General features: G+C 43.0%; 1 protein-coding gene across 2 annotated transcripts; it reads right to left on the bottom strand.

Annotated features, from left to right (window-relative positions):
• Positions 1-3,470: 3,470 nt before the first annotated feature.
• CDADC1 (cytidine and dCMP deaminase domain containing 1) lies at positions 3,471-25,542 on the bottom strand. 2 transcript variants are annotated; one of them, XM_069970017.1, is made up of 9 exons: positions 25,322-25,542; positions 23,393-23,493; positions 21,626-21,806; positions 20,979-21,539; positions 19,347-19,396; positions 17,060-17,235; positions 8,825-9,014; positions 6,013-6,073; positions 3,471-5,877 (listed from the first exon to the last, which is right to left on the bottom strand). In XM_069970017.1, the coding sequence occupies exons 1-9, from the start codon at positions 25,386-25,388 to the stop codon at positions 5,795-5,797; spliced, it is 1,470 nt and encodes a 489-aa protein (XP_069826118.1). In that variant the 5' UTR covers positions 25,389-25,542; the 3' UTR covers positions 3,471-5,794. The 2 variants fall into 2 exon arrangements, with proteins under 2 accessions (XP_069826118.1, XP_069826119.1); XM_069970018.1 differs by having other exon boundaries at positions 21,626-21,803.
• Between the last annotated feature and the right edge of the window lie 852 nt (positions 25,543-26,394).

Genomic DNA, 26,394 nt, shown 5'->3' with positions numbered 1-26,394 from the left:
GCCCCTCAGAACCACCCCTTACCATCCACAAACAGATGGGTTGGCTGAACGGTATAACCAGACACTGAAAAGCATGCTTAGAAAATTTATACATAATAATCCAAAACAATGGGACAAATTTTTACCTTTCCTGTTATTTGCCTATCGTGAAGTTCCTCAAGAGTCTACAGGATTTAGCCCATTTGAGTTATTATATGGAAGACGACCTAGAGGACTCTTAGATGTTATTAAAGAAGTTTGGGAGGATAAAGCAGGCCATCAGAAAAATGTGGTGGAGTATGTGTTACAAATGAGAGAAAAACTACCTAAACTAGTTAAAATAGCCCATGATAATGTCCAAAAGGCTAAAGATTACCAAAAGAAATGGTATGATCAACATGCTAGGAATAAATCCATTAAAGTTGGTGATAAAGTTCTTCTCTTACTGCCAAGTAGTGAAAATAAGTTGCTAGCCAGATGGCAAGGACCATACAAAGTGCTTAGACAAACAGGCCCCGTAGACTTTGAAATTGAAACCCTAGATAAAAAACAAAAAAGTAAAGTCTACCATGTAAATTTGCTAAAACGTTGGCTTGAACCAGAGGTTTATTCAGACAGTAACTCATCTTGTACTGTGGTTACAGATTCCACACAGGATATGTCTGAAGAGGTTTATGATTTGTTAAAAAATTGTGCAGAGTGGTCGGATGTAACTATGAATCCTAAATTATCTATGGAGCAACAGTGTGATCTAAAGAACCTTATACAGGCAAATTCACATGTTTTTGGCAGTAAGCCTGGCCGTGTATCTTTAATTTCTCATGAAATTAATACTGGGGATCATCCTCCGATCAGACAAAAACCATATAGAATACCAGAAAAATTAAAGGTTAAGGCAGAAAATGAGGTTCAGGAAATGCTAAAATTGGGAGTCATTGAACCATCTAAAAGCCCTTGGTGTTCACCTGTAGTGATGGTCAGGAAAAAAGATGGAGCAATAAGATTTTGTATAGATTTCCGTAAAATTAATGCCATCTCTAGTTTTGACAGTTATCCAATGCCTCGCATTGATGATCTCATTGACAGATTGGGAAATGCAGCCTACATTTCTACCCTCGATTTGTGTAAGGGTTATTGGCAAATTCCTCTAGATGAGAAATCAAAAGAGAAGACCGCTTTTGTGATGCCTAGTGGTCTGTATCAGTTCAGAACAATGCCATTTGGTCTCCATGGTGCTCCCGCCAGTTTTCAGAGAGCAATGGACATCCTACTAAAAAACCATGTAGAGTACAGTGCTGCCTACTTAGATGATGTTGTAATTTTTAGCAAGTCATGGAAAGACCATTTACATCATTTGGAAAAAGTAATTGCTGAAATTAGAGACGCAGGTTTCATAATTAATCCACGTAAATGTGCTTTAGGTTTTCAGGAAACAAAGTACCTTGGGTTTATTGTTGGTAATGGCAAAGTAAGGCCAGAAATTTCAAAGGTACAAGCCATCCAATCAGCTAGTGTTCCAACCACAAAAAAAGAGGTTCGGTCTTTTTTAGGTCTTGTTGGATACTATAGACGCTTTATCCCTAATTTTGCTGACATAGTTGCCCCTCTGACTGACCTAACGAAGAAGACCAGTAGAGAGGAAGTGTTATGGACCAGAGAGTGTGATCTAGCCTACAGGAAAGCACAAGAGATTCTGTGTACAGAGCCAGTTTTACAGAGTCCAGACTTTGACAAACCATTTACTGTACAGACTGACGCTTCAGAAGTTGGACTTGGTGCCGTCCTTAGTCAAGAGACTAATGGTGAGGAACACCCTATTCTTTATGTAAGTAGAAAACTGTTTCCGCGTGAACAGAAGTATTCCACCATAGAGAAAGAGGGATTAGCCATTAAGTGGGCTTTGGAAACTTTACGTTACTATTTACTAGGGAGAGAGTTCACTTTAGTAACGGATCATCACCCGCTTACCTGGATCCATACTATGAAAGACAAGAATGCTAGAATTACAAGGTGGTATTTAGCCATACAGCCGTTTAAGTTTGAGATAAGACATCGATCAGGGAAGAAGCACCAGAATGCAGATCATTTGTCTAGGTATGGTGCTGAGGTAAAGGAGTTGTCTGAGGAAGGACAGGCTTCCTTCTAAGGAGGGAGGAATGTGAAGATGTTAGTAGATTGATGTGAATTAAAAAAAAAAAACTGTTTATGTTTGTAAACTTTGTGTTGGTACATGAATTTCCCTGGACTGACAAACCACCTGTGTGAATGGTTCTTTTGTTTCTTGCTTTGCTTTTCTCATTAGGCTGGCCACCTAATGCTCTCATTTTTCCCTTTCATTTCTGGTATTGCCACCAGGGAACAATGTACTAAAACTAAGTAAAAGTGCTGTGATGTGAAATGTAACATTATAACAATTGTGTATTTTCATTTAACTTACCTGCCTGGAGCAGCTGCAGCAAGGTGTGTGCTTTGACCATGTAAGAGGCAGACCAGCAGACACTCAGGGGTTTTATAGGAAAATGTGCAAAGCATTGTGGGAGTTGACAAGGGTATAAAACCCCATCAGGTGTAAATGATTGTGTGGATTGTGAAGTTTTGTACTATGTTACAAGGTGGAAAGCAGCAAGCTGACTGCTGTCATGTGAATTATTTTTGTGGAGTAAAATAAAAGTCCTTTGGATTATTTTTCTCTGATCAAGATTGATCTTTTTGAAAGGCCCATGCCCAACATGTTGTTCTGCCCTTTTCTGAACCTACCGGCGGTCCCGGTCAGTGATTGGCTAAGTGGCCTGTCAGTTCATAGACCCGATCTCTCTGAAGCGACAGCAGTGGTTCCAGGAAGCGAGCAGAGGGCAGAACACCAGGGACCATGGAGAGGTAATATATACAGTTTAAGGGCAAGGGCTGCAGGGACGTCACTAAGGATTTCCATGCAGCCCTTGCTAAACTAATATCGAGCTCTGTAACAGGCTCGGGAAGCGAGCACCGATCTTAAAGGAGGCATCAGGCCATCTGATACATTCCTAAAGTTAAAAAGGGAGAGAAACAATAGGCAGGAAGCAGCACCTTCTGCGATACCATAGAGGCACCCAGAGGACAGCTGAGCAGTGGAGATGAGCGAAACTCTTTCACGATTGGGTTTGTGCCAAGCGTGCAGCATTTGATTACCAGTGGCTGAAGAAGCTGGATGCGGTCTATATGGAGTCCTGGAAAACATGTTTCCCAGGCAGCCTTAGGCAAGTCTGCTCGAGTAATATGCTAACCTTACAGCCCTTTGGGATTTATATCACCCCAATAATAGGGGTACAGATGGTCTGGATTTGGTGCCGTCTATCAGAAGGATAATCTAGTTGGATGGAGGAAGGGCTGCTAAAAGCTGGCCAGAGTACTATGAACTGGATCTTCACAACACGTCCCGGGTAAAGTTAACAGATTGAAAACAAGCACAAAAAAACAGCGCTGCCCAATAGAATGTCCTGAAGTCCAGTAAATAAAATAAAAGGAATTTATTGTTAAATGCACAAAAGTGACACGTTTCGAGAGGCTAGCTCCCTTTCTCGGATACAATACTTCTTTAATGGAAGTTTAAAGTGTACCTGTCGTTATAACTTTCAAAACTGTCTAAATCAAAAGGGAATGAAAAATAAACCAAGTTTGCAATTTACATTCTGTATTTGTTTTAAGTTATCATGCTGTAAATTGAAGCTATACTTACTTGTATCCAGGTCCAGTCTCCTGAAGCTTTTAAAATGGAAAATTTCTGGCACTCACCAATCTTCTGCAAAGTGGTTTATTTAAATAAGTATAAAGAGTCCAATACAGACAGACATATAGGCCACGTGCTGAAACGCGTCCTTTCTCAAGACTTGTTGAGAAAGGCCACGTGCCGAAAACGTCCTATCAGTGTGTCTGTATTGGACTCTTTACACTTATGTAAATAAACCACTTTGCAGAAGATTGGTGAGTGCCGGGAATTTTCTATTTTTGCACTGTGTCTTGGCCCAGGCACCGCCACCCGTCGGAGTTCTGACCACTATCTACTACTCCTAAAGCTTTTTAGTCTTGTGCTGGTTAAAAAAAAAGAGACTAAACACATGAAGTCCCAGCCAGTAGAGAGAGTCACGGCTCAATGCGTTTACCAGTCACATGACTGACTTCTCTCTGTGAGCGTTCAGCTGATCTGGGAAACATGGGACTTCCTGGGTTTAGACTTTCTGAAGAAAAAAAAAAGTCAGAACACAAGAAATGATGTGTTTTCCATGATGACTAAAAAAGAAAAATAATGCAAATTGCAAACTTGCTTTATATCACATCTACTGTTGATTTAGGTCTTGAAAGTTATAACAACAGGTACACTTTAAGAGCTTTCTGCACTCCTGTATGTCCTCCCTCACCTGTACGTTGTCCGGCTGGACTTCTATGTATTGATTGCTACAATAAAATCTGATAAGAAGTTCGGGTGAGTGCCGCAGCTTCATTCATCTCTTGAGCAGACTAAATTGGCCGATATGCTGTGGTGGACAAGATACAATATATGATAAGGATGATGTTCTGCAGACATGTGAGGTATAAGCGGAGGCTTCTAAGCTTCTCCATAACACATGGTGCATATTCTCCTTACTAGGCTGGATTCACATATACTATTTAGGTGTGTATTGGGTCCTCATTTTTAGCCAAAACCAGGAATGGGTCAAAACAGAGAAGATAAGTGTGATTTTTTTTTCTCTGTGGTTGTTCCACTCCTGAGCTTGGCTAAATTGACAACAATGAAACACATTAAAAGGGTTCTCCAGAGAGCATAACAGGCCCTACCTCTTCTGCTCTCCAGTGCTCCACTTTCTTCTTCTGACCACCTATAGTGATAACTTCCATGATGAGAGGAAGGATGAGAGCATGTTGTGGGCAGTGATCAATAGCTGCCTAATGTTACCAATGTCGTGGTGACATGGGGTAGCTATTGGACACTGTGTACGGGTATGGTTTCGTCTGCATGAAATGCCTGCAACATTCTCCCACCCCTTCTTATCACCAGAGACAGTCAGAGGTAGAAAGAGGAGCACTGGGAAGCAGAAGAGGTAACATCTTTTCTGCTCTCTGGATAACCCTTTTATTTTTTATTTTATTATTTTTTTGTGATTTTCTAATTGCAAAAACACTTTTTTAAGGCTAAAAAACAAACAGGGCCAGATTTATGGTGAGTGAACATACCCAAAGACACATCCCATGTTCAGTGAAACATTAATCATCTCATGCCACTAGCTAAATAGGAAGATATGGCAAATTATAATTGCAATAAAACTTTTTAAATTTAGGCATTAGTGGGGCCTAAATGTGTAAAATCATAATATTTTAAAGCACTCTAAAAACACACATGTAAATGTATGGATCCTTCAGGAGGACAGCTTAAAAAGACATGCTGATACATTGTTACATAGAAAATTCCTATGATTAAAAAAACAAATCTCTGTAGTTAACTCTGTACCAGAATAATTGGCAGCCGAATTAAAGGAATTTAACTGCATTAACATTAACAATAATATATATATATATATATATATATATATATATATATATATATATATATAAAGTACTGCTGCCATATCCTATTTCTGGACAGTCACTTAGTGTGTAGACTCTCAGTCCTCATGTGTCTTGCACAGCATCCACAGGCACCATGCACACAGCGCCTAGCTTTAGTGATCTGAATAGCAAAAAAAAATAAATATACATTTGTTTTTCCATCTTAAAATAGAATTGTTTCTGCAAATAAATAAAATCTCTTCTAAAATAACTTTAAAGTGCAGATAATGCGAGGTCAGGTTCCCGAGTTGGCCCCATAGCACATCCTTTTATTCTGGAAGCCTAAATCATCATCTTCCTTGTTCTCCAGATCTCCATCTATAAAATGAATTAAGATAAGTAAAGACGAATAAAAGTTTAAAAAAAAAAAAAGATAAGTAAAGACAGCTCAGTGTTATATACCGTATATACATCACAGCACGGCACTATGGAGCCATGGTATAATATACTCACTTTCTGCAGCCTTGGAAGCCGTCATGTTATTAGGACTTCTCCTATGAGGATTTTGTTGCCACTGATGATGATAAAAAAAAAAAAATAGATATTACCAATAAAAATCAACAATAACCTAATACATATGGAGTAACATGGAGTCAATCCTAGTGAAATAAACTATAGTAGTAACATTTTTTCTCTCCATTATTTCTAATCTAATTCTATGTGGGGATATTGGCGACATCACACATTTATCACCTTTCCTGGATTGAAGAGATAATAAACTTGATTGGTGGAAAAACCAATAAAAATGATTATAGCCCTAGCCTTAGACCGGAGCTCGGCTGGCCAATGTTCTTTCTTAGACCCTTCACCCACAAAAATCCATTAGATACATTAATCACTCTTTATTCTTACAGGCCTCTTTGACAGTAAACTAAGCCATTTGACTGGTTGTGATTGCCCGCTCCTCTGCTTTCCCTATTGCGCCAGTATATATATATATATATATATATATATATATATGTCCAGTGCACACAAACCATTGCTGAGACACATGCTGGATCCAGAGTAATCTCCCTGCAGTACAGTTGTATTTTTGCACGGATGTATCATTGATCACTGTATTGACTAGTTGAATCAATGCACATTCACATAATAATTATAAGTGCTGAAAATAGCCACAGCCGCTGTCACCTTCATTAATGTAGGACAGACACATGACCGCCTGTCTGTACTGAAAATGTCATACACCTAGCCTCATTACACATGGCCGCCCTACAGCAATATGTCAGCTTTAAATAGAGCTAACTGCACTGATCATGTGCTGTGTGCTGCGTCACTGATCATGTAAATAAGAGGTTACTAAGTGTTTATAAAGTGTATATAGAGGTTACAGTTGTTTCAGTGGCCTGAGAGTTATGGCACCCCATGTATATGGCATAGTGTGCTTGGCTGCTCCTAGTTATGAAAATAATCCAGAGCTGAACATATACTGTACTGAAATCACAATGATGCATGAAAATGTATCTGTACTGGAGGATTGGTCGCTGGGGCACTGTTTCTCCTTGCAGAGATGTATCTGATGTAGGGACCCTTACAGGCAAAAGATCTTACCCACCCAGCCTGTATCCTGATCTCTACTAACTAGGCGCAAAGCAGAAAGGAACAGCTGTCAAACAATAGCTACAGTAAGGTCAGACTGCAACCAGACAACAGAATGGGAATTTACTCTCTATTTTGTACCTGTCACCACTCCTGGCCTCTCTGTGTTAGCAATCACTTGTATTCACCATGAAATAACCATTCTGAATTGTCTTCCTGTATAGCTCAGTGATGTGTTGTTCCTCTGTTATTCTTGATAGAAAGATATAACTAAATAACCAACTGGGTGTTACCACTAGGGGGCGTCTCACTACACGATCTGGCACTGTGAGCTCTGATTGGATGGTGTCAGACTGTGTAGGGACACGCCTCCAATTGGTAACACCCAGTTGGTTATTTAGTCATACATTTCTAGCAATAATAACAGAGGAACGGCATATCACAGAGCTATAAGAATAGGTGATCCAGAATTGTTATTACATGGGCATTGCATGTATCTGCTAAAACAGACAGGTCAGGAAAGGTGAAGGTCAGGTGCATGCAGTTTTTAGTTACACAGTATAGCTATCAGCTGATTCAGTACATGCTACACAATTCACCTGAAATTTTAAAAAACCAAAAGGGGGGGGGGGGGGTAAAGAGTATAAACAGTAACTGTTCTCTATATAACCTAATTCATTATGAGCCATATCTGGTTTTAGCTTTATAACTGCATCATAAAAAACTGCACTGTGTAAGAGCAGCCTAATGGTGCGTTTACACAGAGAGATTTATCTGACAGATTTTTGAAGCCAAAGCCAGGAACAGACTATAAACAGGGTGCAGGTCATAAAGGAAAGACTGAGATTCCCTGTCTTTTCAAGTCCATTCCTGACTTTGGCTTCCAAAATTGGTCAGATAAATCTGCCTGTGTAAATGCACCATTAGCCAATGATTACACACATTTTTACAGGTTTTTTCCCCCCATAAAACGCTATTCTCAAGGTTAAACAGAAGATGGATAAAAATCATCACATTTCCTTGTAATAATAATTTCTATTGTACTCAAAGTAAAATCAGCTGACAGGGGGCAGACCTCGGATAAATCAGAGGTAGTAATTTTTGTGGCCTTTATTTTTATGTGGAAATGACCTGATTTTTAAATGGCCTTTTTAATAGTCACAAATGGTGTGTGAACATAGATAGCCATAGTGTTGTGTAAGTGCATGAGAAGGGCTGCACCAACTTGCCACACATGGAGGTAAAAACACAGTGTTAACAGGGCCTAGGGTATATACTTTAATTCTAAATGAGGGTTTAGTGGTCAAATGAAAGGGCATGTGCGCTGGATCGGCGAGAGATAGGGCCCTTTTACACAGAAAGATTATCTGACAGGAACAGACTATAAACAGAGACCAGGTCATAAAGGAAAGCCTGAGATTTCTCCTCTTTTCAAATCCAGTCCTGGCTTTAAATCTTTGGCAGATAATCTGTCAGATAATCTTTCTGTGTAAAAGGGCCCATAGGCAGATAGTTTTTTAATTGGTTTAGTTTACTTAGTTATTATATTTTTTTTTTAGTTGGACAACCCCTTTAAGGGTGCATTCACACGTACAGGATCTGCAGCAGATTTGATGGCACAAATCCGCAGCTTCAAATCTGCGCCATCAAATCTGCTGCAGATCCTGTACGTGTGAAACCGCCCTAAACCTGCATTATAAAACTGTACCTATTCAGCAATACTTACACTATATTTCCCAACGCCCCTGAGTTCAGAAAATTTCATGTAGGATATGTCGGCCTTCTTTTTACCGCTGTCTATGTCTCCAGTATAGATCTGCTTGATGCCGGCACCCTTAATCAGGGGCACACACTCGTCACATGGGCATTTGGTCACAAAGATCATACTTTGTTCTTCAGGATCGATTTCCTGGCACCTGCAATAACAACAATATGTAAAGTTACACGATGACCACCAACTGGACCCTTCATATCTACCCATGATCTTAAGTAAACAATGCATTTTGTCTCAGAGATTTTACAAGTTTGACTAATTGTTTATTTAAAGGGTTATTACAGCGCAATAATATATAGTTTGCTGGGGCTGCTAAACTTACCTTCTCCAGTCCCTCTAGTCCCCACTGCTCATCAATTCTCCCTGCTTGTGAAACAAGAGGAAAGAGCTGGGCACACCTGCTCAGCCAATCCCTGGCCACAACAGTGTCCAATCTCAGCCAGTAGGCAGGTCCTGCTCCAACCAAGCAGGGAAAAGACAAGCAGCGGGGGACAGAAAGGAGCCAAAAGAGGACCTATGGAGGACTGGGGTTGGTAAATATATATATATATATGTATATATATATATATATATATATATGTGTGTGTGTGTGTGTGTGTGTGCGTGTAATAAATGCATTTATTTTTTATATTTCAATTGGGATATATATATCATATATACATATATAAAATATAAAAAAAATGCCCCTTTAAAAAAAATAATAATTTTTTTTTTAATAATATTAATTAAAAAAAAAATAAAAAAATATATATATATATATATATATATATATATATATTTATATATTTTGTAGACATGTCACTGGAGAAGTGTTCAAGGGGGTGTACATCTCACCTAGGTTACCACACAGCGTGAGATGGTAAGTCCAGGATGGATGTGTTGCTCAGCAGTGTTATTATTTATTGTTGCCGGGCCTGGATTTACATGGAATGGCAGGTAAGTTTGGTAGTGGGACCTGTTATTCCCTCCCCCCAATCCAGTTTGGGTTTTGTGATCAGGTGAGCTCTAATGAGCCTGAGAAGGATAAAGCTCTGCACAGTGTACGGGTACAAACACACATACCGTATACGCAGCAAATACGCAGCAGATACGCAGCAGATTTGATGGTAAGAAGACTTGATGCTGTGTTCAGTTATTTAGATCTAATCTGCTGCGTATTTGCTGCGTATTGCAGCAGTAAATACGCTGCGTATACGGTGTGTGTGTGTTTATACCCTACATGTGGTTGCTCTCAGCCAGGAGTGATCAGCCTGTATGGGTGGTGGAAGTTGTGAACGCAGCCACTGCTGGAGCTTATATACACCCTGCGGTATCCAGGTGAAAGACGCACTGTTATACAGTGTCAGATAGGTGAAGAAACCTGTTAGTAAGCGTCCAGACGGGCAAGACCTTTTTGTTTGTTTGGTTCTTAAAAGCACGGTGTTGCTGTATTGCTGTTTGCTGGACTGTTTATGCTGCAAATAAACACCAAGTCTGCTGTGAACTGTGTCCAAACACACCATCCCCCGGGAAGATCCCTACAATTGGTGCTGTGGAGCGGGCAAAACGGTTGCTAGGGGCAACGGTGTGCATCAACTTGGCTACAGCTGCTTATGTCCTGGGTGAAGGCTGCTGCTTCACTCCAAAAACAGACAAGCAACATGGAGGAGATGATAAAGCACTTAATGCAAGTGAGTCTGCAACAACGACAGGCAATGGCTGCACATCAGCAAGCGATGGCTCAATAGCAACAGGCTCTAACAGACGCTAACCTGCGCCATGAACAGGCTCTGACAGCCGCTAACCTGCGCCATGAACAGGCAATGGCTCAACAACAGAAACTCATTGAGCACCTGATAGCAAAGCAAGAGGCGCCTGCAGGTGCTAATCCACAGCCGGTGGCAGCAGCCGCTCCAGAGACTTTTTATGTGAGAAGAGCTGTGCAGCGTGCAAAAGATTGCGGCTGATGACGATGTTGAGGCCTATTTAACTGTCTTTGAGTGTGTGGCTGAGTGAGAGAAGTTACCATCCACTGAGTGGGCAGAAGTCATTGCTCCCTATTTAACAGGCGAACCTCTAAAGGCCTACTATGACCTCAGTGAGCAAGAGGTCAAGGACTATCCTCGGCTAAGAGCAGAGATACTCGCCCGACTAGGAGTTACTGCTGCTGTTCGTGCCCGGAGGGTCCGCAACTGGAGCTACAGTCTGGACAAGTCAGCGAGGTCCCAGATGTACGACCTGATTCATTTGGCAAGAAAGTGGTTGGAGCCAGACACTTCTACTCCTGCCCAGATCCTAGAGAGGGTCGTAATGGATCGCTACCTCCGAGCACTTCCTGCTGATCTGCAACGCTGGGTGGAACAAGGCGACCCTAAGAATGCCAACAAACTTTTCAACCTTGTGGAGAGGTTCCAGGCGACTGAGGACTACCTCTGTGATGTTCCTGCAGCACCTTCACCTCCCCGGAGTGCCAGACCTGTGCCGTCAGCTGGTAAGAGACTTCCATTTATTGGGGGAGTGTGGAGGGGGGCTGATAGAGGGAAGAGCGCTCAGGGGCAAAAGACTGGTGATGGTCCCAGGTGGCTAAGTGGCCCTAAAAAGGACTCCCTGCCAAGGAGACCAGGCCCTATCCAGTGCTGGAGATGCCATGAGACGGGACATGTGTCTGCCCATTGCCCTCTTACCACTGAGCCCATGGAGTGTGACGCTAGCCGGCGTCAGTCGCTATTTGCGGAACCGTCTTTTGTTGTGGTCACTGGACTAGAGACTGAACCGCAAGTCTGCAACATTACGGTCAATGACTTCCCTGTTAAGGCGTTGCTGGACTCAGGAAGCCTTGTCACCTTGGTGCATGCCAGCCTGGTGACTGGGGACTTTGTGCCAAAAAGACATATGAGTGTAGTATGCATACATGGTGATACAAAGGTTTACCCTATAGTACTGGCTAATGTCGGGACTGAACTAGGCGCTGTACAATATGAAGTGGGTGTGGTTAAAAACCTCATGCATAATGTAATATTGGGGCGTGATTTTCCACTGTTCTGAGCTCTATGGGGAAAAAGAAAATCCCCTGAAAGGAGTGAGGATACCCCTAGGTCTATTGGATTACCCACGGTAAATGATAAAAATGTACAGGATGAAAATTATGTTTTTCCTTTGCAGGTCCTGGCTGGTGAGGAAGAGGCTCCTCCCACTGAGCAGAATGTTCCAGACTTAGAGGTGTCTAGGGATAATTTTGGTACTGCACAGGTGCAGGACCCCACTCTCAGAAATGCGAGAGAGCAGGTTGCTGTTATGAATGGGGTACCTCAGGAACCAGAAGCTGAGAAAAAGTTTCCACATTTTTCTGTGACTAACAATCTCTACTATAGAGTCATTAAGATTAATGATGAGGTTGTGGAACAGCTTCTGGTGCCTATGTCGTACCGGCGTCAGGTACTGGACATGGCCCATAATCATGTTCTTGGGGGCCACTTGGGGACTGACAAAATGCAGGAGAGAGTCCTCCAGAGGTTTTATTGGCCTGCGATTTATGCGGACATTAAAAACTGTGAGTCGTGCCCCACTTGTCAGCTTAGCGTCCAAGTGTCGCATTTCCGCAGTCCTTTGGTCCCACTCCCCATCATAGAGGTACCTTTTGATCGCATTGCAATGGACTTGGTGGGTCCTATTGTAAAGTCGGCAAGGGGACACCAGTACATTTTGGTTGTCCTAGATTATGCGACCTGTTATCCTGAGGCTGTGCCCCTAAGAAACACTGCATCTAAGACAATTGCACGTGAATTGTTTTATATGTTTTACATGGATCCCCAAAGAAATCTTGACTGACCAAGGCACCCCGTTTATGTCAAAGGTGATGAAGGATCTATGCAAACTGTTTAAAATCTCACACCTACGTACCTCTGTATGTCATCCCCAGACAGATGGATTAGTGGAGAGGTTTATTAAAACCCTGAAACATATGTTAAAGAAAGTGGTGGAAAGAGATGGTCGTGATTGGGATCACTTACTACCTTACCGGATGTTTGCTATTAGGGAAGAGCCCCAAGCGTCCACAGGGTTCTCTCCCTTCGAGTTGGTCTATGGTCGTCACCCTAGGGGTTTGTTGGATATTGCAAAAGAGACATGGGAAAGCGAGTCCACCCCATACAAGAGTGTTATAGAGCATGTAGCACAAATGCAGGACCGTATAGCCACTGTAATGCCCCTAGTAAGGGAACACCTCCAGAGGGCGCAAGAGGGCCAAAGCAGAATTTACAATCGTTCTGCAAGAATCAGGACATTTAGCCCAGGTGACCGGGTACTCATACTTGTTCCCACGGTAGAAATCAAATTCTTTGAAATTGTAGAGAAGGTCAGTGAGGTCAACTACAAGGTACACCAACCAGGTAGAAGGAAGCCTTTCCAAGTTTATCACATAAACTTGATCAAGCCCTGGAAAGACAGGGAATCCTTGGTGGCGACAAACACTGTTGATAATTTGTCACAACCAATCCCTCCGGTCAAGATTGGCGATACTCTATCAGTGTCACAGAAGCAGGAGACTAAGGAGTTTTTGCAGAAAAACAAAGACAAGTTTTCTGACCTTCCAGGGCGTACGCATCTCATTCATCATCACATTGAAACTGAACCTAGAAGCAGAGTAAACCTCAAGCCCTATAGGATACCAGAAGCACGTAGGGAGGCGGTATCGTCCGAGGTAAAACGTATGCTTGACCTAGGAGTCATTGAGGTGTCCCAGAGCGAGTGGTCCAGCCCGACTATGCTAATCCCAAAGCCCAATGGAACTTGGAGGTTCTGTAATGATTTCAGAAAGTTAAATGAGATCTCCAAGTTCGATGCTTATCCCATGCCCAGGGTAGATGAGTTGATTGAAAGGATGGGTAATGCCCGGTACATAACTACCCTCGATCTCAAAAAAGGGCTACTGGCAGATCCCACTCACTCCTGAGGCTAAAGAGAAGACTGCATTCTCCACCCCTGATGGACTCTTTCAATATGTAGTGATGCCTTTCGGGTTACATGAGGCCCCTGCCACTTTTCAGAGGTTGATGGACTTGATTCTGCGACCACATCGTGATTACTCCGCTGCCTACCTCGATGATGTGGTCATTTTTAGCCCCGATTGGGAAAGTCACCTCTGTAAGGTCCAGGCGGTGTTAGATGCCATAAGTGATGCGGGGTTAACCATCAATGCAGAGAAGTGTGCATTAGCCTTAGAAGAGGCCAAATACCTGGGCTACATTATTGGGAGGGGGTTAGTGAAACCACAACTAAATAAAATTGAGGCAATACAGAATTGGCCTAAACCCCTCACAAAGAAACAGGTCAGAGCTTTCCTGGGTATTACGGGCTATTACCATAGGTTTGTGCCAAACTTCGCCTCAGTTGCAGCCCCGCTAACTGACCTGACAAAGGGTGGAAAGTCTGCAATGGTGACATGGACTCCAGAGGCCGAGAAGGCTTTTCAAAGCCTTAAGTCAACAACCTGTGCTAGTTACCCCTGACTTTAGGCGAGAATTTCTGGTCCAGACAGATGGGTTAGATGCCTGGTCCAACAGAGTTAGGTGCCGTTCTCTCACAGGTCGTGAATGGCAAGGAGCACCCAGTGATGTACTTGAGTAGGAAGCTATCCCCGTCCGAGAAAAATTATGCCATTGTGGAGCGAGAGTGTCTGGCAATGAAGTGGGCCCTAGAGTCCCTGAAGTATTACTTGCTAGCCAGGAAATTCAAGTTAGTGACAGACCATGCCCCCCTAACATGGATGAAGCTTAAAAAAGAGAAAAATGCAAGGGTGACTAGGTGGTTTCTGTCCCTACAAAACTTTAATTTCACTGTAGAACACAGGCCAGGGAAATTACAGGCAAATGCTGACGCCTTATCAAGGGTACACTGTCTGTGGGGACAAAACGCTCAGCCCTCCGGTCTGAAAAATAGGGGGGGATATGTAGACAGGTCACTGGAGAAGTGTTCGAGGGGGTGTACATCTCACTGAGGTTACTACACAGCGTGAGATGGTAAGTCCAGGATGGATCTGTTGCTCAGCAGTGTTATGCTGCTGAGGTATTATTTATTGTTGTCGGGCCTGGATTTACTGGAATGGCGGGTAGGTTGATAGTGGGACCTGCCATTCCCTCCCCCCGATCCAGTTTGGGTTTTGTGATCTGGTGAGCTCTAATGAGCCTGAGGAGGATAAAGCTCTGCACAGTGTACATGTGGTTGCTCTCAGCCAGGAGTGATAAGCCTGTGTGTTTGGTGGAAGCTGTGAATACAGCCACGGCTGGAGCTTATATACACCCTGCGGGATCCAGGTGAAAGACGCACTGTTATACAGTGTCAGATAGGTGAAGAAACCTGTTAGTAAGCACCCAGACGGGCAAGACCTTTTTGTTTGTTTGGTTCTTAAAAGCACACTGTTGCTGTATTTCTGTTTGCTGGACTGTTTATGCTGCAAATAAGCGCCAAGCTGCTCTTTTATAAGTCCAAGTCTGTGAACTGTGTCCAAACACACCATCCGCCGGGAAAATCCCTAATATATATATACACGAACTGGAGAGAATGGAACGGCTGCACATCCCATCTATGGCTGACACTAATGCCGCTTGGCCTATATTAAAAATCAACACCAGAGTGTCTGTATATGAATTGATCAAGCCATATTGTCCCGTGTACCACCGCGCAGGTCCTCTGGTCCACACGGGTCCCTACGCTAACTCCACACTGTGTCGGTCCTGTCTGTCCCATTCTATCTTTGATAGCTATGGTGAGTGTAATACCTTATCCAGACTTGTGTTGTTTGGGGGCAGCTTCCTCCGCCGGTGGTGCTGGCTGGGTTTTGGTGTGGCATTTTTGGGTCTGGTCCTGTGGCATGGGGGTTACAGGGCCGTTCCATGGCCTCCCTTCCCTGACTGTGCACACCTGCGGGGGTGGTGATCGCTGACTGGCACAGTGTGGACTTAGTGTAGGGACCCATGTGTGTCAGATACCTGCACGAGGTACATGGGGCAGTGTGGCTTGATCAATTCACATACAGAATTCTGATGTTTTTATGCAGCCGAGAGGTACTAGTATCAGCCATAGGTGTGAGGTGCAGCACTCTTTTTCTTCCCTGAACCGTATTTTGTTTCTCTCTTTTCTCCGTGTTTTGCATTCCTCCTGGTGAGACCCACATGACCGCAATTAGCAGGAGACACCTGCGTGCTCATGGTTTTAATCCCTCCTGTCTGTCCCATTCTATCTTTGATAGCTATGGTGAGTGTAATACCTTATCCAGATTTGTGCTGTTTGGGGGCAGCTTCCTCCGCCGGTGGTGCTAGCTGGGTTTTGGTGTGGCATTTTTGGGTCTGGTCCTGTGGCATGGGGGTTGCAGGGCCGTTCCATGGCCTCCCTTCCCTGACTGTGCACGCCTGCAGGGGTGGTGGTCGCTGACCGACACAGTGTGGACTTAGTGTAGGGACCCATGTGTATCAGATACCTGTGGTACATGGGGCAGTGTGGCTTGATCAATTCATATACAGAATTCTGATGTTTTTTATGCAGCCGAGAGGTACTAGTATCAGCCATAGGTGTGAGGTGCAGCACTCTTTTTCTTCCCTGAAGTATATATATGTATATATACATATATATATATATATATATATATATATTATACACACACACAATATAAAGGCTTATAACTCTGCAGCCTAATATATGAAGTGCCATGTAAGAGCAGCACAGCATCGGGACAGACCCACCTCTGTATTAACCAAAATACAACCATGAATATCATGCTAATTGGATAACAAGGGTGATCAGGGGATACAACAGATGCTTTAGGCCCTATTACACCAACAGATCTGATGAAAGATTATCTGCCAAAGATTTGAAGCCAAACCCAGAAACAGACTATAAACAGAGAACAGGTCATAAAGGAAAGACTGGATTTCTCCTCTTTTCAAATCCACTCCTGGGTTTGGCTTCAAATCTTTGGCAGATAATCTGTCGTCAGATCTGTTGGTGGAATAGGGCCTTTAGGCTATGAATCCAATACATTTATACTGAGAGCATTGCTCTATGCAGTGACTGACAGCTGTGTATGAGTATATGTGCAAATGCGGTAAGGAGGTGGGGGAGACGGGGACGCACTCTTTTCATGAAAACCTTGAACTATTATGGGGAGAATGTTATTAATGTCTGATGATCAGCTGACAGATGAAAAAATATTACCTGAATGTTATCGCATTCTGTTCTGCGTGAATAATGTACCGAAATTTCCTGATTTCTCTGTCTTTGTGTTTGTCATCCATATGTGGGAAATCAGCATATTCTGAACCTACAGGAAAGGCATTATATCCACAGCCGACGAAGTACATGGACCCTGTCCCATCACAATCTGTGGTGCTCTGAAGGCAAGAAGGAAAAGATGACATGTTACATATACATTATTTAGTCTTAGTTGCATTTTTTTTCCTTTTTGGTGTTTTCTCAGTCAGCTTGGGAGTTTTTCATGTGTTATTTCTCCCATAAAACTCCATAGGTTTAAAAGTAAAAGACATGTCACAAGTTTGTATCGGAGAGGTTGAAATCCTGCTAAATGCTAAATTTGGGCTAAACAGGCTCAGCTGTGTGTGCTTTGCCCCTTTATCTATGCTCTGTACACCTTATGGTGCGTTTACACAGACAGATTTATCTGACAGATCTTTGAAGCCAAAACCAGGAACTGACTATAAACAGGGATCAGGTCATAAAGGAAAGACTGGGATCTATCCTCTTTTTAAATCCATTCCTGGCTTTGGCTTAAAAAATCTTTCAGATAAATCTTTCTGTGTAAACGCACCCTTAGGAAAATACATACTCCTTTGGCCAATAATCAGCCCAAGAACAGGTGACAGCGATCAGCCGAGGACTGGGAAAATGCCTGACTCTTTTGTACTGCAGCGAAATATAGAGCTATTGGCCGCACAGCTCCCTGAGTGAGATAGCAATACATTTGAATGACCACACAAACTATACTGTAATTGTTCGTGCAGCCCGGCCGCTTCTAAATGCACTTCTAACAAGTGGCGATCTTGCTGATCGGGACTTTTTTGCGCCCGGGGATAAATGAATGTAAAAGGACCTTTATATAGTTTTCATATCTGTGGACATACTGTGCATTGTGCTTGTTGTGATAGATATTGCAGGGTGGCGACCTGTAATTTATAATGATAAGCCAATAAATCCCTTTGGGAATGGACTTTGTGATCATTAATCATTAACCACTTTTTTGCAATTGTGAGCCGAGTAGATTGAGTAGATTAATAAAACCCTAAGGTGAAAACACACAAGCTTTCCGGCAAACTTATGTGGCAACAGGCTGCTGTATTTCGACTCTGTGCGGTCAACAGTTTGAGTGTTTTCGCCCTAAAACCCCTGTAAAAAAAAACTTATGTTTCTAGAAATGTTCTTCCCGCCACAGTACTGTGGTCCATGGCTGGTTTAGCTTATTACACTGAATGACTTTCTTTCATACATCCAGTCTTACATGCGGCGAAATCATCCGCCGTTACTTCTTGTATTCCTATAGGCTGCGTTCACACTATGTATATTTCAGTCAGTATATTTCAGTCAGTATTGCAACCAAAACCAGGAGTGGATTAAAAACACAGAAAGGCTCTGTTCACACAATGTTGAAATTGAGTGGATGGCCGCCATTTAATGGCAAATATTTGCTGTTATTTTAGAACAACGGCTGTTATATTGAAATAATGGCAGTTATTTACTGTTATATGGCGGCCATCCACTCAATTTCAACATTGTGTGAACAGATCCGTTCTATGTTTTTTATCCACTCCTGGTTTTGGTTGCAATGCTGACTGAAATATACTGACTGAAATATACGTAGTGTGAATGCAGCCTAAAGGGGTACTCTGGTGGAATTTTTTTCTTTTCAAATCAACTGGTGTCAGAAAGTTATACAGGTTAGTAGGAAGGATGCAGGAAGTTGTGTATTCTTTCCAGTCTGACACAGTGCTCTCTGCTGCCACCTCTGTCTGTGACGGGAACTGTCCAGAGCAGCAGCAAATTCCAATAGAAAATCTTTTATGCTTTGGACAGTACCTGTTATGGATAGAGATGGCAGCAGAGAGCACTGTGTCAGACTGGAGAGAAGACACCACTTCCTGCAGGACATACAGCAGCTGATAAGTAGTGGAAGACTTGAGATTTTTAAATAGAAGTATTTTACAAATTTGTATAACTTTCTGACACCAGTTGGTTCAAAAAGAAAAAAAACCTCACTGGAGTACCCCTTTAACTGCCACCCACAATTATTGGTGAATTTCAATCAATAGAGGCTATCAGCTACCAGTGCTTGCAATTCACCACTAATTGTGGCACCTAGACTTGCAAATGTTTAGGGCCAGGTGCCATCTGCAGTGCAGGATCTTACATGTCAGCCGCAGCTGATACCTTAGCATATAAAAGTGTCCTAATCCCGGCATCAGGTAGTCAGCAGATACACTCAGTTACTTACAGATTTCCTCTCTGCCCAAATAATGGCGCCAACTCCGATTTTGTGATCTTCTAAAGAAGCAAAACACAATAAAATGAATCAATTAACATTCAAATACCAGATGTCAGACAACATATTAAAAGCCAACGCCAACCTACAGGCTTATAACCTGGAAAGGTCATATCATTAGCTGCTATAAATGAGGGATAACGGTATTGTTGTTTGATATGTGACGGAAGAGCTGTTAATAAGATCTCTATTAACTCCTTCTTGACTGCGATTCTATTGCGTAATTTTTCCCTAGGCACTATGCACCCCGTCATGTAATGTCATCACTCTTGACTGGATCATTTTTTAGAATGTAAAAGGCAAAACTTATAATATGGGATTGATACATTTATAAGGATTTTTGGTTCCTTTAGATCAGGGGTGTCAAACATACGGCTCTCCAGCTGTTGCAAAACTATAATTCCCATCATGCCTGGATGACCAAAGCTTCAGTTGTCCAGGAATGATGGGACTTGTAGTTTAGCCATAGCTGAAGGACTGCGGTTTGACACCTGTGCTTTAGATCCTTGTCATACCTCTACTATATAATACGCTGTATTTATATCCTGCCCTAATGAGAAATATGTTTAAAGATAACATTGCAGCAAAAAACCACAACATGTAACTACACCCTGGGCAGTACCTTTGTTATACATGCCAGCAGCTGTGCAAAACCAGTTGTGGTGCTCATACCCAAAAGGAATATAACAGCCAAATCCACCGATTTCAGTAGCTCACCAGTTGACCGCTGGCCCTTTTAGACGGGGCAATTATTGGGTCCTAGGAATTTAGGATAATCGGTCCGTGTAAAAGGGCCTTTACATGAGTAGACCTATGTCTGAAGCAAGCACTGAAGTAGATTGGCACTAGTTTAAAGGGGAACTACCTGCAGGTTAGACGTATCTAACCTGCTATGTCTCTACTGCACAGGAGACGCAGAGGAGGAAGGTACAGTATGTGTCTTAGGCCGCATTCACACGTTCCATGTTCTGCGCGGAACACGGATGTGGAATGCATGTAACAGACTTCCACCCCGCTTGGGCAGCATCTGTAATTAGATACTGAGAGCGAGGGAACTGTATGCCTATGTGCCGCACTGTAATTTCAGTGCCGCACGGCTGATTCATTACAGCGAGGTGCATATGAATACAGTTCCCCTGCTCTCAGTATCTAATTACAGATGCTGCCCGCCAGTCCATTACATGCATGCCACATTCATGTCCGTGCAGAACACGGAACGCGTGAATGCGGCCATACCTTCCTACTCGGATCGGGCAGTGCTCCTAACATGTGCCTCAGAGCTTGTGCACGAGAACAGCACTGAGGAGGGACATAAGGGACATATCAGATTAGATTTGTCTAACCTGCTGATCCCCTTTAAGGAGCCTATTCCAGAACTCGACTACCATGTGGTCAGAGCCATATGAATGACTGCTGGATCACCCATGTGGCCCTCACAATTTGCTCATACACTTTCGGACTTTGACCAATCAGAGTTTGGCAGGCTCCTCCAAGTAATGTGTATGGCCAGCTTAAAGGGGCTTACAGTTATACTATATTATTATTAATAAGTAATACAATCCCTGAATTGGAAGAGTGGCTAACCAGTTCGATACGTCAGCAGTCGTGCTTGTATCATACAGTGCTGGGCAATTTCTTGGGTAAGTCCCTTTTGGTCCTCATCGCTGGTCTTACTGAGGTAGAAACCGAAATCGGAGTAGCTGGGAACACTGGCTGCAACAGTAGCGAGAATAAGGACAAGATCCTTCATGTTCTGCCTCAGGCAAATGAAATATGGGTCTTCACACAGATTTTCCAGTCCCATCAATCTTAGAATTTCCTTGTGTGCGTCTTCATTGGAGATTAAAAAAAGTGCTTCGTACTCCTTAACCCGTTCCTGGCGGTACTCATAGAAAGTGCTTCTCGTAAATTCAGCCTCTTTGATCCTGTCGATCTTCTGCACAAAGTCACATTTTAAGGAGGTCTCCTCCACAAACTGCACCATATAGCACGCCAATGGCTGCAGGAGCACGCACACGTGGGCACGACTGTTCGACTTCAGCCTCTCCACTGCCTTGGCATCCAGCCTGGCGTCTCCAATGCTGGTTTCTTGCTGCAGACTCATCTCAGGATCTGACGGCCAGTATGAGATACGGTTCACACCAGCTGGAGGAAGAAGAGAAATCGTTTAATATACATTAATATACTATATATTGCTGGTAAGCGATAAGAAACGTATGCGCATAGCTCACCATTAACTATCATTTTCAGGCAAGTAGAGCAAGGTTTTCTGGAGAAATAGAGATCACAATCCTTGAGACGTGATCCATGTTTTATCACTGCTATCTGACCGGCATGAAGCTCGCTGCTGGAGCAGTGGAGACCAATGATCTTCATGTTTCTTACAACTACAAGCCCAGTCTTCTTTATCTGCTGTAAAAAAACAACACATTCATCGTGTAAAGTGAATCCAGATATCGAGAATACCAACAAAATGTATTAAACTGGTGAGAAGTAGAATTGTCTTAGTCGCCCCTAGCAACCATTCAGATTACGCTTTTCATTTTTCAAAGAATCTATGAGGAATGAAAGGTGGAATCTGATTGGTTGCTAGGGGCAACTGAGCCAGTCCTACTTTAAACCAGTTTGATAAATCTCCCCCAATTTTCTTTCCTACAAAGACCAATAATAGAACACAATAAACTGCAATAAATAGATATCACTGCATATTCATGTATGGAGGTATACAGAGGGCTCAGGATACAAGTTATTCCTATAGTGCAGGGGTAGGGAACCTTGGTTCTCCAGCTGTTGTGAAACTCCAACTCCCATCATGCCTGGACAGCCAAAGCTTAACTTTGGATGTCCAGACATGATGGGAGTTGGAGTTTCGCAATAGCTGGAGAGCCAAGGTTCCCTACTCTTGCTATAGTGCCTACCAATACTACCTTTTTACAATGGTCACTAATGAGATTATTCCAACTAAACACATTTTTTTTTTACAATGGGGTGCCATTCTAGAGACCCCTGAGGGTCTCAGAGGTCAGACTTCCATAATTTCATACTTGTCTTCTATACAGTGGATAGGAAACAAGTACAAATAACTTAGCAACCCCCTTTAAATGTTAGTAGTGCAGGGAGTCGATCCACAGTCATGAAAGTCACAGGCCTCTGCCAGGTCTATAAAGCTGCTGGTTATTAAAGAGGTTATCCAGCGCTACAAAAACTTGGCCACTTTTGCATCGCTCTTGTCTCCAGATTGGGTGAGGTTTGAAATTCTGTTCCATTGAAGTAAATGGAGGTTAATTGCAAACCACACCTGACCTGGAGACAAGAGTGGGGCAAAAGTGGCCATGTTTTTGTAGCGCTGGATAACCCTTTTAATACAAGCTGGCTATAGCAGGTTGTAGCAATGGATCGACGCAGTATAGGTACTGCAGTAAGCAGTCGGTTCCAGAGAGACAATATCACAGGGAAGAAATCTAAAACATTTTTGACACCAAGAAAAACAAACACTGTTACGGCAACTCCATACCATGGTGTGTGCTCCGTAGGGGTGTAAAACAATAGCAATCCAGTCAAGGTGGGTATTTTCACTCCACCCGGCAATTACAATAGCGAAAGAAATGTGACTGAAGTCACGTCTGACCACCAATACTCAATAGGCCTGGGGAGTGGCATCAAAACAACCAATGGTTTAGATAAAGAAGCCAAATCCAAACCTTACATATGCTCTCTTATCGATCAGCGACATCAAGCCCTGACAGTCAACTGATTTTTGGTCACATGACCATCACAATGCAGATTTATGTGTTTCTATGGTAACAGACTACAAACAAACCCTGTGTAGTCATGCATACTTCCTTCTAGACAACCTAACAAATGCACGTTGGCTATAAGAAGGGCAAGATGCAGAGCTATAACTGCAGGATCAGATTGGACAGGGGGTTGGTCAGTCAAAATGTTTTTGCTACTAAGTAGTTAAATGGCTTTTTAGTGAGAAAAATACATTCATGTACCTGGGGTCTCTTTTTGTCCTGAGCATCTTTAGAAGGAAAAACCTCCATCCACAGGCTTAGTAGTGTGAATAAATTCACTTTAGAAAGCCTTGGAACTTGACCTAAAAGATAAAAGCAAGATATACATGGTATGAAGTCTATGTTCATTTTGATGGGTTGTCCAAGAGAATATTTTTATATGTAAAAAAAAAAAAAAAAAAGGCTTCAGGGTGGGACATAACATAAAACAAGTAGTCACCTACCTCCCATTCCCTATCATTTGAAAAAAACCTTTGAGATGTCATACACATCAAACGTTTTTTATTGGACTGTGTCTGAATGTTTGGACCCTCACCAATCGCTAGAACATTTGGAGAGAAGCACTGAGCTAAGCACTTCTCTCCTCATCTCTCCATGTTGCAGGAGCTGGACTCCATAGTCTTAGGCCTTATGCACACATTCAGTAATATTTTCTGGTCCTGAAACAACCCACTAAAAATTACAGATTGGACATCCGTACTGCATCCGTACTGCATCCGTACTTCTGTAAATCAGTTTTTACTACTCACTGCTTTTCAAGTTGCACTTCATCCGTATTTTTTTACGGAAATACGGATGCCAAACATGTTACAATCCGTAAACAATCAGTAAACAATTGATTTCAATGAGAGCAACCGTAAAAAAATCTGGGACCACACTGGGTCCGTACTAGGACATGTCCTTTTTTTTTCAGGACTGATTTTCATCCATTTCTGCTACTGATAGTGTGAATAGCCCAACAGACATCAATGTGCACTAACTCGGATCCGTAAATACGGATCCGTAAATTACGGGACGCGTGAATAAGGCCTTACTATAGAATCCATCTGCTACAATAAGATGGGAGAGCAGCGAACCAGATAGAAAAGTGATCAGTGTTTGTCTGAACATCCAGACCCTGACTGATGGAAACTTTTTGCTATGGCTTTTATAGGTTTCTGATACGTCATACTGATATAGCTGGAGTATGATCCGAGGAAGCCCAGGTGCTGAGACTCCCACCGTACTATTAATCTGAGCACTGTGTCCATTCTTTACTGTTCAGTCCTCCTTGGAAAGCTAAGCATACGGTGTATGGGAGTATAGAAATCCCCATATCCATACAATCCATACAAAACAGCTTCTGTTGCTATTATTTTAGAAATTGGTAGAAGACCCAGCATCCAGACCCAGACAGATAAAAACATGACTTATACAGCCTTTATACTAAGGATAGGTACCCTATAATGCATATGACTACTATGAGCAGGAGATGTGCACCTGTACTGTATGCAAATAACCAGCCTTTTCTCCTATCTACTGAGAATCATCACTGATTACAGTGCGGGGAATGAGACCTGGATCCCCCTGACCTACAGATTCTATCGGTCCTGTTCACACACTGGATTTGATTAGGATTTCCACCATTTTCACATCGTCATACAGTAATTCACCACCTTTCTGCTCTGGCTGCGGGTCTACTGACCAGATCTAACACCATCATAGAGATCTGGCACTGGGACCTGCCAGTCATACAGGTGGGGTCTGCCTGAATACAATCATTGGAATGTGTGAATATTCTGGATAGAATTTGTCTGATGTGAATGCTTATCCATGGCAGAACTCTAATCCTCTTGTGGATATATGTCAGATTTTCCATAGGCAAATTCTGACCATGTCAATATACACCTAGCAGCAGTGAGCTATCCCTTACACTGGACCTGTGGCTATCCAGCTGTTGCAAAACTACATCTCCCAGCATGCCCAGGCAGCATTTGGCTATAAGAGCATGCTGGGAGTTGTAGTTTTGCTGTACAGGCATAGTATGGGGATCAGGGCTGCAGCAGCCCCCCTGTACATGGCACTGGGTGACAACCCTAATGAGAGCTCGGGCATCCATCCTGTAATACCAGGCACAGAGCACACACTCACCCTGCATACTGTCCGTCTGTGTCCCGGTGGAGCAGCAGGTAACAGCGGGCTGCGGGCTCCTGGACATCGGGTGAGCCGGGTGTCCTCCTCTCTACTATACTTCTGCATTACCTACAGCAGGATGACAGCGCACGTATCGCCCATCAGCTACCTATACACATGACAGGTAAACAGACACCCGTGCAAAGACCTTACAAATGTCACTTGTATATCCTAGTAATAAGAAGCAGGAACGGAGGTCAATGGGAGCCGCCATCTTCTTGGAGACCATTTACGCCTCCCACGCTAGCTCAATCGCTGCAAAAATGGCCGCCACACCTCCCTTTTGTGGCGACAACTTGTCCTATTCTCGGTTCTGCCTCTGTCGTTTGGGGTTGGGATGTGTTTGACTGTTGCTGTGTACAGTGTTTCAGTTTTGTTTCTCTATAACAGTAACAGTAATGGTGAGGGTGTGTGGTGGGAAAACAGGAGAGAGATAATGCTGAGGTATATAGGACAACAGTACTGGGGCACCTCCATATTACACCTACAGGAATTGTTAGGACAGCCCATTGTAAATGCTTCTGTGAGACCCCACAAGCACTCCACTTGGTACCTCAAAGAGGACATAAAGGGGCATCTTGGAGGCCTACGGCTACCTACCTGAGACTTACAGTAGACAGGTATTGTGGCACCAGTTGGTTTCGTACTCCACGAACCTCCGTCAGACCAAAGCTTCCAATGTTCAAGACTTTCTACAAGCTTTTGGAGGTGTATTTAGAAATTTTTGCCCAATTCATCCAGATGTTAGAGGAGATGGAATATAATCTCTGTTCTATTTCACGGCAGTGGTGTTGGATGGGGTTGAGGTCGGCGCTATGTACAACCAGTCCAGCTCTTCTTAATGGAACTTGCTTTGTACGTTGGGACACGTTCATGACAGAACCAAAAAGGAGAAACCCAAATTGTTCCCACAAAGTTGGAAGGGAAGTGTATAGAACATCTTGGTGTACTGAAGCATTGTTATCCAGACATGTGAAAGTTTCAATCACATTGGGTCTCAGTCCTAAGACCACCGCCATTGCCAGTTATAA

Source organism: Dendropsophus ebraccatus, chromosome 5, assembly GCF_027789765.1.
Source record: "Dendropsophus ebraccatus isolate aDenEbr1 chromosome 5, aDenEbr1.pat, whole genome shotgun sequence".
NCBI classification, from domain to species: domain Eukaryota; kingdom Metazoa; phylum Chordata; class Amphibia; order Anura; family Hylidae; genus Dendropsophus; species Dendropsophus ebraccatus.
The sequence above is the reverse complement of the archived record's forward strand: the minus strand, read 5'-3'. Positions and strand labels throughout refer to the sequence as shown.